The 15,938-nt window shown below is 41.9% G+C and overlaps 1 protein-coding gene across 4 annotated transcripts in view; it reads right to left on the reverse strand.

Moving 5' to 3' along the window:
- The window catches only part of Pcnx1 (pecanex 1), a 142,349-nt gene that overhangs the window by 45,089 nt on the left and 81,322 nt on the right, over nt 1-15,938 (reverse strand). For 2 of the 4 annotated variants that reach the window (XM_038335641.2, XM_038335643.2), the window contains 3 exons: nt 7,249-7,339; nt 5,669-5,726; nt 3,703-3,905 (listed from right to left, as the gene is read on the reverse strand). In XM_038335641.2, coding sequence (XP_038191569.1) covers nt 3,703-3,905; nt 5,669-5,726; nt 7,249-7,339 — 352 coding nt within the window. Of the gene's footprint in view, nt 1-3,702; nt 3,921-5,668; nt 5,727-7,248; nt 7,340-15,938 lie in introns of all 4 variants that reach the window. The other 2 variants (XM_038335640.2, XM_038335642.2) reach the window with 1 other exon arrangement.

Below are 15,938 nucleotides of genomic sequence, written 5' to 3' on the forward strand. Positions count from 1 at the left end.
CAGAAAAAGAAACTACTATCTGAGGACATGACACATGGGAGTGCAGTGCCCTCTAACACAGCTGTCCTGTGACACACGGGAGTGCAGGGTCCTTAACACAGCTGTCCTGTGACACACAGGAGTGCAGTGCCCTCTAACACAGCTGTCCTGTGACACACGGGAGTGCAGGGTCCTTAACACAGCTGTCCTGTGACACACGGGAGTGCAGTGCCCTCTAACACAGCTGTCCTGTGACACACAGGAGTGCAGTGCCCTCTAACACAGCTGTCCTGTGACAACATAATACTAATTTTTCTCATTACATCTTCTCTGTAAAATATGCTGTAAAAATAACTAACCAATTTGGATGGCAATATAACAGAGTTGTTCAAGGCTCAATGATTTAATTCTGTTGTCAAAGACCACACTCGATGTGATCTAATTCTTTTCACTGACCCTTACAGATCAGAATCTGGTCGGTCTATATACCATAAACACTTAAACAATGCCACTGTGGGATAATGTTCTTGTAACCTGTAAAGATTTGTCACTTATATTGGTTTAATAATATTCTGATTGGCCAGTAGCCATGCAGGAAGTATAGGCAGGGTGACCAGACTAGGGAGAATTCTGGGAAGAGTCAGTGCAAGCCAGATACAGAGGAAGCAAGATGAGAATGCCTCACTGATAAAAGTTACCAAGCCACAAGGCTAAACATAGATAAGAATTATGGTTTAATTTGTTGTAAGAGCTAGTTAATAATAAGCATGAGCTAATAAGCCAACCAGTTTATAATTCACGTAAGCCTCTGTGTGTTTGTTGGAACTAAATGGCTGTAGGATCAGGCAGTACAGAAACCTCTGCCTACAATATGTAATCTTATTACAGGTGGGGCTCCATGAGTGCCAATCAAGTGTGCAAGTCAACTATCTCTGTAATAGTTGGGTTCCCAGTGTCCCCAAAGGACCATGTGTTGAAGGCTTGCTCCTCAGCCTATGCAGCTATTAGGAGGCTGTGGCACCTGGGAGGAGGCGTGGCCCTGTTGAAGAAAGTCAAGTCAGGGGTGTGCCTTTGAGGGGCTGCTGGAAGCCCTGCCCTTTCCTGTTTGTCTCTGCTTCTGCTTCGAGCAGCAATGGAGTAAGAAGCACAGTCTTCTGCTATTTTCACTCTGCTATTCTGCCCATCACAGGCCCCACAGCAAAGAATCAAGTAACCACAGACTAAAACTTTGAAAACTGTGAGCCAAAGCAAGCCTTCTTCCTTTATAAGCTAATTCAGGTATCTTGTCATGGCACAGAAAGCTGACTGATTGCAACGGAGTGCAAAAATCACTTATAATTGTAGGTTCATCTGCTTCTCCTATTTCTATTGGTTTCTGTTTTACGTCTTTTTGAGGTGTTAGGGGTGCTGGTGATAACACTTCTGTCTTTCTGCATGTTCAGCATCTGCTGTGTCACTAAGATACATCATCAGTCTCTATGAAGTTTGAAGCTCTGTTTTAGGCACAGAAACTTAGGACTATTACATTTTACAGGTTAAACTGGGCCTATATCATTATGAAATGACTCTCTTTATCTTTGGCAATATCCTCTTGGGGTAGTTTGAATGTAAATGGCCCCTATATCTCATAGGAAGTGGCATAATTAGGAAATGTGGCTTTGTTGGAGTAGGTATGGCCTTGTTGGAGGAAGTATGTCACTGTGGGGGCAGACTTTGTGGTTTCCTACACTCAAAATTCTGCCCAGGGTCTGAATCCACTTCCTGTTGCCTTCTAACCAAGATGTAGATTTAGCCAGCACCATGTCTGCCTGTACATTGTCATGCTCCCCACCGTGATAAGGGACTGAACCTCTGAACTGTAAGTAAACCACCTCAATTAAAATGTTTTCCTTTATAAGAGCTGCCGTGGTCATAGTGTCTCTTCCCAGCAACAGAAACCCTAAGATACCTTTGCTCTGAAATCTGCACCTAAGAGTGGCCAGTGCTCTCAACCTCAGAACCATCTCTCCAATCCCAATCCATGGGCATTTGCAGGGTATTTTAAAGATACACAAATGGCTGCATGTTGACAGTTTTTTTTTTCCTTTCCATCCTGCTAGCCATGTTCCATTGTCTTCTCACATGCCTAACTTTCAGGCAAATAAATATTTTTCCCATGCTTATTCCTCTGCACAGAGTATTCTTTTGATAAGTTTCTTGTGGTTTTAAAGACTGGACTTGAGCAAGTATGTCCCTTAGATAGGCTTCTCATGCAGCTTCTGCTTAGGTTGCATTGAGCCTCTTGACTGCACTGATAGTTTTCATATAATATGTAGTTTCCACCATTATTTCTGCAAGTCTTGTCTCTTCTTGAAGTTGTTCCACAAGACACTCCTTTGTTTTCTGCTCCTGTCACTGCTTTACTCTAGAAGGATCTCCTGATGTGCCTACAACTTCACTCATCTATTTTCAACAAAGTTTTAACTGCTGGCAATCCTACCTAGTACATTTTTTTAATGGCAATGTTGTAGTATTCAACTCTGTAATTATTTTCTTTCATGTCTCTACTTAATTTTTCAAATAAACAGAATCTAGTTGCAATTATTTTAAGAATCCATATCTAACAGTTAACGTCCCTAATGGTTATTGGTTGGTTTTGATTTATTCTTTTTCCCATGATTCATGTTTTCTCACTTTGCATAGCTGGTCACCTCTGAGTAGATGCCAGGTGGCAGTCACTACTTGTTGGGAGGTATGTATTTCTGGATTTTTACAAAGCTTGAATCTGTTATGCTACTTTGATCCCTTTAGGTCTTGCTTTTACAATTTGTTTGGTAGGTCTGAAGTGTGGTACAGGAGGCTAATACTGCCACACATTTAAAGCAAGGTCTTCCTAAGCAGACATCTCTTCAGACACAGGAGCCAATCATGGTCTGCAGAATCCTGCTGCAGTTCTCGTACCAGTTCCCTTCTGTGATGTTTTATACTATGGACTCATCTCTTTAACTCAAGACATGTACTGAGTTCTATGCTCCTCCCTGTGTCACACACAGAGTGGTGGTGATTTAGAGTGCACACCCCCGACTCCCCACTTTCTGGGCTCACTGTCAGTACTGACTTATCTCCAAGAGTCTGCCTGTCTATATTTCACAGGGAGGGTAAATCCTACTTGTTGACAGGAAGCAGCTACTGGTCACCAAGCTTATAATAAACAAATGTTTTTACCACTAGGACAGGATGCTGATCAACAGAGCAGCAGGGTTCCTCTTCCCACTTTCCTCCTTCATATTACCTATAACCTTAAGATCATAAAATAATTCATATGCTCTCTTAACAATCAACTGCATGACTCACACTAATAGTAAAAACATATCCTTATAGAAATATTTTAGGATTGCAGGAAAAAAAGCTTTTAACAGCTTAAGAGAGTTAATATTTAAAAGTCTGGTTAAGTTTGATCTTGAAAGAATGAAAATTGAAAGCATTTTCCAACATGATACTCAGGTGAAAATATCAATTGTAATTAGAAAAAAATTCACTTTAATAATAGTATCGCTGGGCAGTGGTGGCACACACCTTTAATCCCAGCACTCCGGAGGCAAAGGCAGGCAAATCTCTGTGAGTTCAAGGCCAGCCTGCTCTACAGAGCCAATTCCAGGACAGCCAGGGCTGTTACACAGAGAAACCCTGTCTTGAAAAACAAAACAAATAAACAAACAAATTAATACCATGCTATGGTCTTACCTATCAAACAGCGCCAAAAGTGTGAGTCTGTCAAAGTTAATACCAATCCACAGCTGGGGTAGGATCCAAAAGCGGTAATAGTGTTTAACTTTTTGGGCAGCTTCTTCAGTGGGGCCATAAGTGGCTGCCAAGTCAGGGCTTAGATCAATGTCCTGTTGCTCCAACAGATCTGTGTCAATGGTCAACAGCCTGTTCAACCGAATCTGTGGGAGAGAAAACTAGAGACATGCCCGCACTGAAAGGGTTAAATATTCTTGATGTGAGCAAGATTCAAAGTTTGTCAGCTTATAAATTACTTGAGTCCCTAATTCTTTATGCTAGTTCACTCCTTGTGATAAAACCTAGAATCTACAGAAGGTGGCAACAGGAAGTAAATCAAAATAAAGCAAATTCGATCACCAGACCATTAGGACAGGTGTCTGAAGGATACAGCCAGGATGACACAAACCCCCTGGCTGTGGCCCCTGGGGTCCTCCCACCTCCATCTCATTTAAGCCCTGTGTTCATTAAGCTATGAGCCGTGCTGCCAGGGCCTGAGAGCCTTTCAGGTCTCGTGTCTTCCTGCAGTCTCATCGCTGGTATTGCTCTTCAGAAGCCTCCTCACCTGAACCTACGGAGCAAAGCACTAACTCTTCTAGTCACCAGTCCTACAGTTTGCCCTTCCTCTGAAAACATCGAATGTTTTCTGGTCTTGGCACAGCACAGGGCAGGACTGGGTGCTACTCAAAAGTGGAAGACACCAGTATGATCATCTTCTCACTCCTGCTTCTAGCAGACAAAATCTTTACTATTCAAACACATAAGAACAGTCAAGAAAAAATGCTGGGTTTAATCTTTAAATATTGATTGATACTTCTCCAGACATTTTCTTATCATCTATTCTAGGGTTTCTCAATTCTGGCACTATCAATGCTTCTGGCTAGATAATCTTCATTATGGGGCTGTGCCCAACATTACAGAATGTCTCTTGGCACCATGGGTCCCTGTCTATAGTTTACAATGGCATTCCTACAGTTATGTCAAAATGTTTCCAGATACAGTCAACACCCGCTGGCTGCACACTGTTCCAAGCCGCCTCACAGCCCCGGCCTTAAATCCCACTCAGAAGTCATCTCCAAGCAGTCGTTAGGCAGCTGCTCAGAATAAATCCATCCGCGTCACTCATAAGGACTTCACCCCTTCTGCTTTCCAACTTGACTTATATGGATCTTGATGGCAAAAGGTGTGTTTTAAAATCCCCATTTTATCCCAGACAATATCTTTCCATATAATGTTACTCAGTTTTCCACCAACACATACACTAGTCAAATAAGTGAGTTAATAATCAACAGATAGGGGGCTGGAGAGATGGCTCAGTGGTTAAGAGCATTGCCTGCTCTTCCAAAGGTCCTGAGTTCGATTCCCAGCAACCACATGGTGGCTCACAACCATCTCTAATGGGGTCTGGTGCCCTCTTCTGGCGTGCAGGCATACACACAGACAGAATATTGTATACATAATAAATAAATAAATATTAAAAAAAATAATCAACAGATAGTTAAAAGCCAGCACCAAACTGTATTATTCAAAGTGAGATTGCAGGATACAATAGTTGGCTCGGCAAGCTAAGGCACTTGCTGCCAAGCCTAAGGCAAGTTTGATCTCCTTACGGTGTGCTCAGACCTCCCTATGTGCACATGTTCTCATGCACACACAAGTCCACACACCAAATACACAAACAGAAAGTGGACCTTTTCAGACCTGCAAAGTATAAACCAGAGTAACTTCTGACTCACACATACATATGGCTAACTAAAGTCTGTAAGACTCACGGTGACAAAACAAAGGGGATTTTGCTATAATTTCCAACAAAAGTAACATTTGTAATTTCATTAATTTGAGTGATTTTATGACTAGCTATATAAATTTGCTTTTCAGATTGAATCTAAAAATGTACCACATTATAAAAAAAAATGAGAACACTTACCACATCATGTGGATAAAATCGAACTGAGGTAGAACTTGATACATGAGAATCCGTGTCACTAAAATAAAATGAAAAGGACTTTAGGGAGTAAATAGCTTGTTAAACAGTGTTTTTTGTTTGCTTGCTTTTTAAGGCAACATTTATACTATCTTCATTCTTCCACGTAAACATCAAAATCACCATTTTCCTAATTGTGCCCAGAGCACCGTCAGCACCTGAGGTCAGACCACCTCTGAAGATGACTGACACCTCCAGGTCTCCGTTTCCCCATCAGTAACGTCCGATAACAGTGACAGCAATAACAGGGCCTCTACCACAGCGTCGTAGACTCTGTTTGAACAGATAAGCTAAGGAAAGCAATTAAACTGACTGGAACAGTATAGACAAAAGAAACTTAATCTATTGGCATGTGCCAATGCAGTCAAGCTCTCCCACAGTCCCAGCAGACGGGACGCTCTTCTGCTAAGTGACTGGGTGGTACCCAAAGCTTCCACCGTCACAGAATCAGCAGCTAAACTAGTAAGGCTCCATTGCTTTAAAAGGCACTTGAAAAAAAGTGAACCACCCAGAGTTACATTAACAGACACACATGGCCTGTTATTAAATGGAAGGCCTAAATAACAATCAAATGGTATTTGGGATTTTAAATCAACAATGGAAATATGATTAAATTTTAGGGGAAAAAAATCAATACACTCTATACTATAAGGGATTATATGATTCAAATATCTAATTTATTTATATTCTCCTAACATTTTTATTACCTTGCAAATTCCTTCCTTGAAAGGAAATAAAAACTGAAAACTGTTTAATAGAAGAAAACTAACTTTTGAGTCTGAACCTCATTGTACTTAGTTTTCTGATAAGCTTTTTATATCATGCAATACAGCAAGGGCATCAGATATCTAGTTACATCTGGAACCAGGCGAACTCTATCCCATAAGATTTAATGAAATTTTTTACTTAATTATTTTAAAACAGAATAACATATTTTAAATGTGCTTCTCCTGCCCCTACACTAAACGTCAACAGAAAAACCCTTAATTCTATGGAAACAAAAGCATTATGATTAAACTTCATATAAATGTTTTCAAAATAATTTGTATCTCACATGGCAACTTTCAGTTAGTAACAATTCATTATAAATCTGAAAATAAGTGAGAGAAGACTGTGGTTTAAAATAAGATAGCCACATAAACAGGGTAGGTGTAGCCACTCCACAACACGTACAATATTCCAAAACGTCACAGCAGACACCAGCAGTGTGTACAATGTTTTTGTCTGTTAGAAAAAAAATACAGCTTATAGGTCTGGAGAGATGGATCAGTGACTAAGAGCACTGACTGCTCTTCCAGAGGTCCTGAGTTCAATTCCCAGCAACCACATGGTGGCTCAGGACCATCTACAGTGAGATCTGGTGCCCTCTTCTGGTCTGCAGGCATACATGCAGGCAGAACATTGTATACGTAAAAAATAAATAAATCTTTTGAAGAAATATGTTTTAAAACATGCTTCTCTACCTCAAGAGTTAAACCTTTAAACATGCAAGTCACACACACTCCTGGTTTCTCCACACCTACCAGATATTGGATGCTCTTCTTGCTGCTGGTTCGAAATTCACAAGTGACATGTCACAGCCACCAGTCTCGTAGAGCGTAGATGAGAACTTACCTAGCAAATGAACAATTTTGAAAAGTCAGGATAGCCAGTTTTCCTTTGTGATGTACTAAATTTCTTAACTTTTTACATTATTAAAATTCTACAACCCGTTTTAAAACCACAATCCCCATGCAGTTCAGAACGACAGATGGTAAAATGGCAGCACACGTGATCAAGTATTAAAAGGAGGAGACTTGGGTCCGCTTTCTTTTTCCTTCCCAATTAAAGTAACTGTGTTGATGAAAGATTTAATGTTCAGAAGTCACCTGCCTGAATGGCCCTATGCAAAGCTACTTAAAGTATGAGGCAGTTCAATCTTCATGACAATAAAATGGTTATTTATTTTGTTTAGAAGAAATTTTGAAAAGTCAAATGGCTCAAAGTAAGTTAAATAATGTTGGTGCTAAATTATTTAATAAATATCATTAGTAATACAATGTTTCCATAAGAGTTGTATAAACATTTAGAAATGACAATTGTTAAAACCAAATAGCTCTATAGAATCTAAAAAAAAAATTAAAAATTAAACTGACTAAAATGCACAGAGATAAAAACCTAGCTCTGGGAAGTTGAGCTCAAATCCATCCCCCACTCCCAACAAGCCCTGCAACAATGTCCTACACCTATAACCATGGCCCTATCTAAAACACTTTGCCTTTCCATCCTTGGAAAGAACAAGGAAAAATAAATAAAATGAAAAGAAAATAATAGCACAAAAGTCCAGCTGTCTCAAAACAAACTCCATCATATAAAATAGTTTCTAATAATGGGATCTGAAAACTGAAACACTGCTTGAAGTGCCTTCCCGAGGCTATGGCGGTGTAACTATGAGGGGAGGGTACGTAAGCACCTCATATAAATAAATCTGAATTGCTAAGAAGCCAGTGAGGTAAGGCATATGCTTGGGCAACTACATGGTTCTGTCCAGGCTTTCAGAATTTACAACTGTTTGTTTGAGACGCTGGAATTACTGGGATTCCACCGTCTCATACCCAGGCTGCCTTGAACTCCCTACCTACTCAAGGACGAGCAACAGTTTCTCCACCTCCAGAGTGCTGGCACTGCAGAGGTGCCCCCACATCCAGTTTCCGAAGTGCTGGGGATCCAACCCCAGCTTCACACCCACCAGACAAGGACTGGACCAGCTCTGCTACATCCTAGTCTTAAATATGAGCAATCTTTACAATTTTTAAAAATTAAACTTAATCTTTCACAATTTTATATATACATATATTATACAATGAGTTCTGATTTCTGCCACCCAAAATAAAGACTCTTTAAGGGAGTATTTTAACTAAATGCCAGGGTGAAAGGTCAGATTTCTCTATGTCCAAAATGAAAACACTAAATTACAAGAACTTTTAAATAACAAAAGACCTGCTAATATACTGATATTATAGTTAAAGACTTACAGAACATTTCAGCTGTCACTTCATTTTTAACAGAACTCTATCCCAAATATAATTCTCTGATAAATAATAAATCCTTTATTATATTCTATTGGTCACTAGATAAAGTATGTGAAAATTTACTATTGCATTGTCTGTCAGAATAATACAATAAGGTAAGTCGGGGAAACAATTCTATGAAATACTCATTTCAACAGAGACAGAGAGGGAAAAACTCTTCAAATGTACAATAAAGGGGAAACACAGCAACAGGGACGAGCGCCAATACTTTAACCACTACAGTGAACATAAAGGAGAGAAATACTTAGCCCATACAGTAGAGTTTTCTTTTCAAAGAGTGGACATGGACTGCCCGAGACTGTTTTCTCTCCCCTTTCCAGCAGTCCCGAGTAATTAAAAAAACCACATAGTGGCCAAAAATGAGATGCTAAAGCTGTCATTAGGAGTCTTAAGAGCTGCTTCCGTCTTAGGAGTCACTGAGCATGCCCTCAAGTATGGCAGAGTGGGCTGCACAAGTTGCTAGTGAAGAAAGCAAGCAAGTGACGGTGTGTGGCGGTCACCGAGAGAGGAATGCACACACTGTCACAAGCCACCATCTGTACGTATTTAGGAAATCAGTTCATTTTGTACTCAACAGTTCAAATTACTGCAGGGTTTTCGGAATATTTAAATTTACACAGAATTTCAGCAATGTGTTCGGTCTGTATATATTTAAAATTGTATGTCTAGACAACCAATCAACAAAAGATACTGTCTTTGTAATTGCCAAATGCAACAGTGAGCAACATGAATTTAAAATAATTTAAAAATACAATTCATTGCCGGGCGATGGTGGCGCACGCCTTTAATCCCAGCACTCGGGAGGCAGAGGCAGGCGGATCTCTGTGAGTTCGAGACCAGCCTGGTCTACAAGAGCTAGTTCCAGGACAGGCTCTAAAGCCACAGAGAAACCCTGTCTCGAAAAACCAAAAAAAAAAAAAATACAATTCATTTAGGAATATATATATATATATATATATATATATATATATATATACATATATAACAACAATGAAAGGAAAAGAGGCCAGAAGCCATGAGTTTGAGAGGAAAGGGGGATGCATGGCAGGGGTTGGAGGGAGGAAATAGAAAGGGGGAAACAATGTAATTAAATTTTAAAAAATTAAAGTAATACAATTTAGACATTTCAACAAAAACATAAAACGTCCTAGAAACGAGATCAGCAGACAGGCAGGACTCCAAAGGCACTGATCTTCTGGAGAAGGTTAAGTCTCCCGGCTCGCCTCCCCTCCGGAAGGGAAGCTTAGGGCCAGAGTCCCAACAGTCTATGTGGCAGCACACCCATGGAAACTCCTGCACTGGCATCTCCACTCCCAGAGCAATGAACAGCATGCTGCTGGCACTGCATTTTATTCACGAGACAAACACACGAGGGGAAAGCACACAAGAAATACACAGCTCAAGGATTCGGTGGAACATTTACTAACACAGCAACGAATTAATCCAACAACCTAGCAAAGGGCAATCTACTCCCCAAACTGAACAGAACTATACACCACCACTTTGTTTATAACAGTATCTTAAAATTTTAAACTTCAAACTCAAAATGTTCTTATGAATCCATTTAATATCTAGCAACTAAAACCCCTCAAAGTGCACATTCTTTCCTAATGAAGAGAGCTGAACATTTTTGCAGAACGCCCTCTCCATTCCACAATTAAGCATGCTTGAATGGTTCAGGCATTATACAAGAAGAAAACAGGTCAATTTGTGACCAAAACCCACTAAAGCTGGTATTTCTAATTTGTAAAAAATTGATATTCTCATCCACAAGGCAATCTCTAAAGACAAAAGATAAGGTACCCAGCACTTTCACCAATGAATACTTAACAATTAATGCTACTGCCAACAAAACTCAACTTGTTATCATGTAAAATCTTTTCTGCACAGGAAAGCTGTTCAGCAACCCAAGTGTAGAGCGTGAAGCATGAACAACGGAGACCTAATGTCTAAAGACTGAAGCCAGAATGGCAGAGCGGAGATTCTAAACATCACAGCATGACACTTCCAGACATGGGGCAGTAAGGAGACTGACTCTCCAATGTCTTCATCTGTAGGACACACAGCACATGGTGCACAACAAGCGGAGACTCGTAAGCACAGATGCTCGCTCACCTTCGAGACCTCGGCATCCCTGATGCTTGCTCTAGACACCTGCACACTCTGGGAGGAGGAGGCTACTAGGGCCAACCTCTCTCTGCTTCTCCAGGACCAGTAACAGGAGCTGTTTTCCTTTCCTGGACTATTCTCCTTAGACTTCTGAGCATGCTCTTCCTTCTGGTCCTCCAAGCCTGAACCTGACACGTGCTATCCTGGTACCTTCCACTTAGGGCAGAACAGGCTACAGGAGGGAGAGATGTAAATGGATTTACAGACTTTGGGGACAACACACTCTCAGGAAGTACTAATGCGCCTGGTCTGCTCATCTCTCTGGGACTCAAGGGAGAAGGCTTCAGGGCGGCTATGACTTCCTGGATGGCAGCTCTTTACTTCCAAGAGCGCTGACTCTAAGTCTCCAAGGTAACGCATTTTCTCTCAGATGGGAATGACTCACTGTCTTTCTGCTAACAGGCTAATGGGTTTGTGTCTCCCAACACCAGTGGCCTGCAAACTTTCTCTATGAGGAACCAGGTGACAAACATCTCAGGCTGTGTGTTCGAGAGGCTCTTTTGTCAGAACACAGTCCAAGAATGGGGTTGCTCCAGGGAATTCTGAGTGCTTGTAAGAAAATGCCAAGAAAAGGAAACAAAAGTCTAAGTGACCTTAGTTTCTTCAAAACACAGAAAATTCTTTCGTGCCCCTTCCAAGTGTAGTGGACAGGAATGAGTTCACCTCAGATTATGTATTACAACTGGCTATGGCTATTTGTTTATATACCTTTATGGAAAAACATGTTTTTGCCATGGGTAGCTTGGCAGCCATATGCAGCTTGTCCTTGTGACTGTACACTTTACTCGTGTGGTTCTTTTTCACCCCCAGAATATGAACTGTCTGACGCTCTTGAATAAAGCTGGCTATTGCCATGAGACTTTAACTGACCTGATATCTAGGCCCCATTCTCCAAGTCACACTGCCAACTACAATAGCAAACACGCCATAACATTCAGGTCTGTCACTTTAGCATCAAGTCATCAAACAACACACAAGAGAAAACACCCATCCTTTAGCTTATTTACAAAACCAAGTGTCGAGCTGGAGAGATGGCTCAGAGGCTGAGCGCACTGGCTGTTCTTCCAGAGGTCCTGAGTTCAAATCCCAGTAACCACATGGTGGCTCACAATCATCTATAATGAGATCTGGCGCCCTCTTCTGGTCTGCAGGTATACATGCAGGCAAAACACTGCATACATAATAAATAAGTAAATAATTCTTAAAACACAAGCAAAAACCCAGCGCCAAGCAGTACTAAAGCCCACAGGCTGTAGTATACTAACCTGTATTCTCTCTAGACCCTGAGTTTCAGACGTCTAAACCCTTTAATTCCTTTGAAAATATTTTCTTTTCAATTTGTGTGTGTGAGTGTGTTGAGTATGGGCTGAGCACTTGAGTGGAGTGCCTGTGGAAGTCAGAAAAGGGCATCAGATCTCCTGGAACTGGAGTTATAGGCAGTTTAAGCAACCAACCAACTACACCAACCAACTAGCATCCTTTGCGAGACCAGGAAACACTCTCAACTGTTGAGCTAGGTTTCTGGCCAACCTCAATTCCTCAGATACAACGGAAATCAGCTTGTGATTTCGAGTTTTATTATTCAGAACCAGCCCTTTCTCCTGGAAAAAGCAAGGCTGTGACAGGGCTTTAGGAGTGTGACAAAGAAGGCAGGTGTGAGCGGCTGGTTTAAAAAGGGCTGCGGAGGATGCTGAATTACACAGGGATCTACTGCTTGGCAGCAGAGGTGTGACTGATGTGTTTTACTCAATGGGCCCCACGCTCAGGTTCCAATTTGTCTTATTTCCCTGTTAAGGCTCCAGTCTTGCTTCTTAATCCCCAGATCAGCTGAACTTTCCAAAAGCCACACACAAACTCACCCTCTCTGGTTTCATCATCTACCCATGCATTAGTTCAAAGGGCCATACACTGTGGTGGTATTTATGATATATGGAGTGGTCAAGCAAGCTGAAGGGCAAGTCACGGCAGAAGACACCTGCAACTGACAAATGAGTAGAATCTAAACTATCAGAGACCCTTATAACTAAATACGAAGAAGACCAGCAACCTAGTTCTCAAAAATGACAGAAATACTGAGATATTTGTGGTATATACATGCCCCGCCCTCAAATTATGAGATGTCTATCATCCACAGTCACAAGAGAGGAATCACATTTCAACCACAGTAAGATGCCATCATGAACCCACGAGGGTTAAAAATGTAAATACCAATGACAGCAAAACGCCAGCAAGCATGAAGCAAATGAGCGCGCTGGTGGGAATACAGAACTGCCTTTGTTGTTACTGGCGGTGATGGCAGTATGTGTGGTGTAGCTACAGGAGGACACCAGGTGTCCTGCTCAATCACTGTCTGCCTTGTTCTGTGAGACAGGGTCTCTCACTGCACCTGAGCTAGACGAGGGACTAACAAGCCCCAGTGATCCCATCTCTACCGCACACATGTGCATGTGGCTTCATTCAGTTGTTTACATGGGTGCTGGGGATTTGAACTCAGGTACTTGTGCTTGTACAGCAAATGCTCTAAACCACTGGGTCATCTTCCTAGTCCTAATTAAGAGAGAGAGGGAGAGAGGGTAAAAGGAGGGAGGGGAGAAAAAAGGGACAGAAGGATTGAGCTAGGCTCAATGGTAGTAGAGTACTTGCCTAGCACACTCAAAACCCTGACTTCAATCCCCAACACCATAGAGAGAGAGAGAGAGAGAGAGAGAGAGAGAGAGAGAGAGAGAGAGAGAGAGAGAGAGAGAGAGAGAGAGAGAGAGAGAGAACCAGTTTAAACACTGTTTACAATATCCATAAACTAGGAATTACATAAGGGCTCATCAGCAGGCAAGTGGATAAGTCATATATAATATGCCCCCACAACAATGTACTACTGATTGTAAGGAACAAACTAACACATGATGAGCCTCAATAGACATGTCATGGAAACAACACAGGAGACCACACACAACCCATTGTATCTGCTTCCAGGAGAGGGAAGACCTCGGCGACAGAAAGCAGAGCAATGTCTGAGAATGCAGAGTGGAGCTTATGCCGTGCAGGAAACTGCCGGAAGACAGTGAAACAATGGCTCATCAAGAGCCAAAGGTGCTACACCTAATCCAGTTCTCAGTTTGTGCCATATTATTGACAAGGGGCACCAGCCCTTAAACTGATGTACAGCCCGAGTTGTTTCTTATCCTCAAATTCTAGGGCTCAAGTGCCCTTCCCACATTAGCCCCATAAGTAGCTGAGACTAAAGGTGTCCACCACCATGCCCACCTCAACTTTCTTTTTAAAGCTTGATTAGTCTGACACGAATTGTTTTTCAGATCAAACAAACTAAGGGATGAACATACTTTTACTGACTCTTCTTTTACAAAGCTGTTCAGAACAAGTGAGGAGGGCTAAAGCATTTCCAGTGAAGAACAAGTGTCAGCTTGTAGGGGTATGGCCCATGCTATGCTCCTGCCTCCACAGCACCTGGCATGGTGCTGCACTGAGCTGGCAGATGTCAAATGCACGCTGGATGCACGAGCTTCGGAAGTCACATGTACTTACTGGTGTGTGAGAGCTGACTTCCACAGCGGTCCCTGGAGAGGCAGTGTGACTGACCTCAGCAGGATGTTACGTTTATCCAGATAATAGCATTCTTGTAACAACTTAGTATAGAACTAGTCTGGCTTTCTGAGAGTACGCTAAGTTATTCTCCTTTGAAAGGTCACGAAATGTAAACCGCAAAAACCAAAGTTTTAGGAAAATGTCAGAAATCAAGCATTAATTTTACGCATTGGATAAACATAATTATTTCACATTTCACACCCCCAATGCACCATTTCACTCAGGGCCTTTAATGCCTGTAAATGTCGGGTGCCTTGCCTCCAGCGGCACAGTTCCTCAGAAGCACCTGTCACAGCACTGCAAAGCTTTGTGTACATGCCAGACACGCATTCATAACCTCTCAATTCTAACAGCGAAATAAGACATTTTATAAACGGGAGGGACTAGTGGTTTCCCACCAGGAGAGGGAGGGGCTGCAGTGGGTCACACATGGGGTCTTCCGCAGGGGACAGAAGTACTCTAACTCCTGCCTGTGGCATATTTACAGGAACACCACCTGATAAAACTTGGTGAGCTGATTGTACATGTTAAATGGGTGAAGCTTACTGTATCTACACAATATGTCCATACAACTGAGGGAAAATAAGGTTAAAAAAGGAATATCCAGGTGAGTCTGGGTGGACTGACGAGTGTCAGAGTATACACACGCTGGACACCTGCGGGACCCTACTCAGACACAGGGAAACGAGACCGGGGATTTGTCATTTGTGCCTCATTTTTTAAAAAATCTTCTTAGAGGATCCAGAGTACATAAAAGTGAGAAATGTTCCCAACTCCCTTTAAGACACTCAGTGCCAAGAGCATCTTCTGTGTTCTTCAAAACAAATCCGATGGACACTTTGGCCCAAGAAAAAAATGGCCCACTCTCCTCTCATATATTGTTCTGAAACTGACCCCTTCCCAGCCAGCTTTCATTGTCAACAGTGTAGATTTATGGGTTGGGGAGATGGTTCTGTAGATAAAGTGCTTGCTGAGCAAGCATGTGGACCTGAGTTCAAATCCCAGCACCCATGTAAAATAAGGACATGGTGGTACACACCTGTGATCCCAGGAAAGGGGGGAAGGTAGAGACAGGGGGACAGAGGTGCAAGGAGTGCACTCTGGCCAGCCAGTCCAGCTGAAACCATGATCTCCAGGTTCAGGGTGAGAGAAACTGTCTCAAACACAGTGGAAATGATACATGCCTATGTTGATCTCAAGCCTCTATATGCATACTCAAGTATACAACCTTTCCCACTAATACAGATTTACTAAGGTCTGAATATTATCAACTCTTTAAAAACTGTTTCATGTACATGGATGTTTTGCTCACACGTATGCACATATACATGCATGTCTCATGCCCTGAGGTATCAGAGATCCCTGGAACTGGA

This window comes from Arvicola amphibius, chromosome 7 (genome assembly GCF_903992535.2).
Source record: "Arvicola amphibius chromosome 7, mArvAmp1.2, whole genome shotgun sequence".
NCBI classification, from domain to species: domain Eukaryota; kingdom Metazoa; phylum Chordata; class Mammalia; order Rodentia; family Cricetidae; genus Arvicola; species Arvicola amphibius.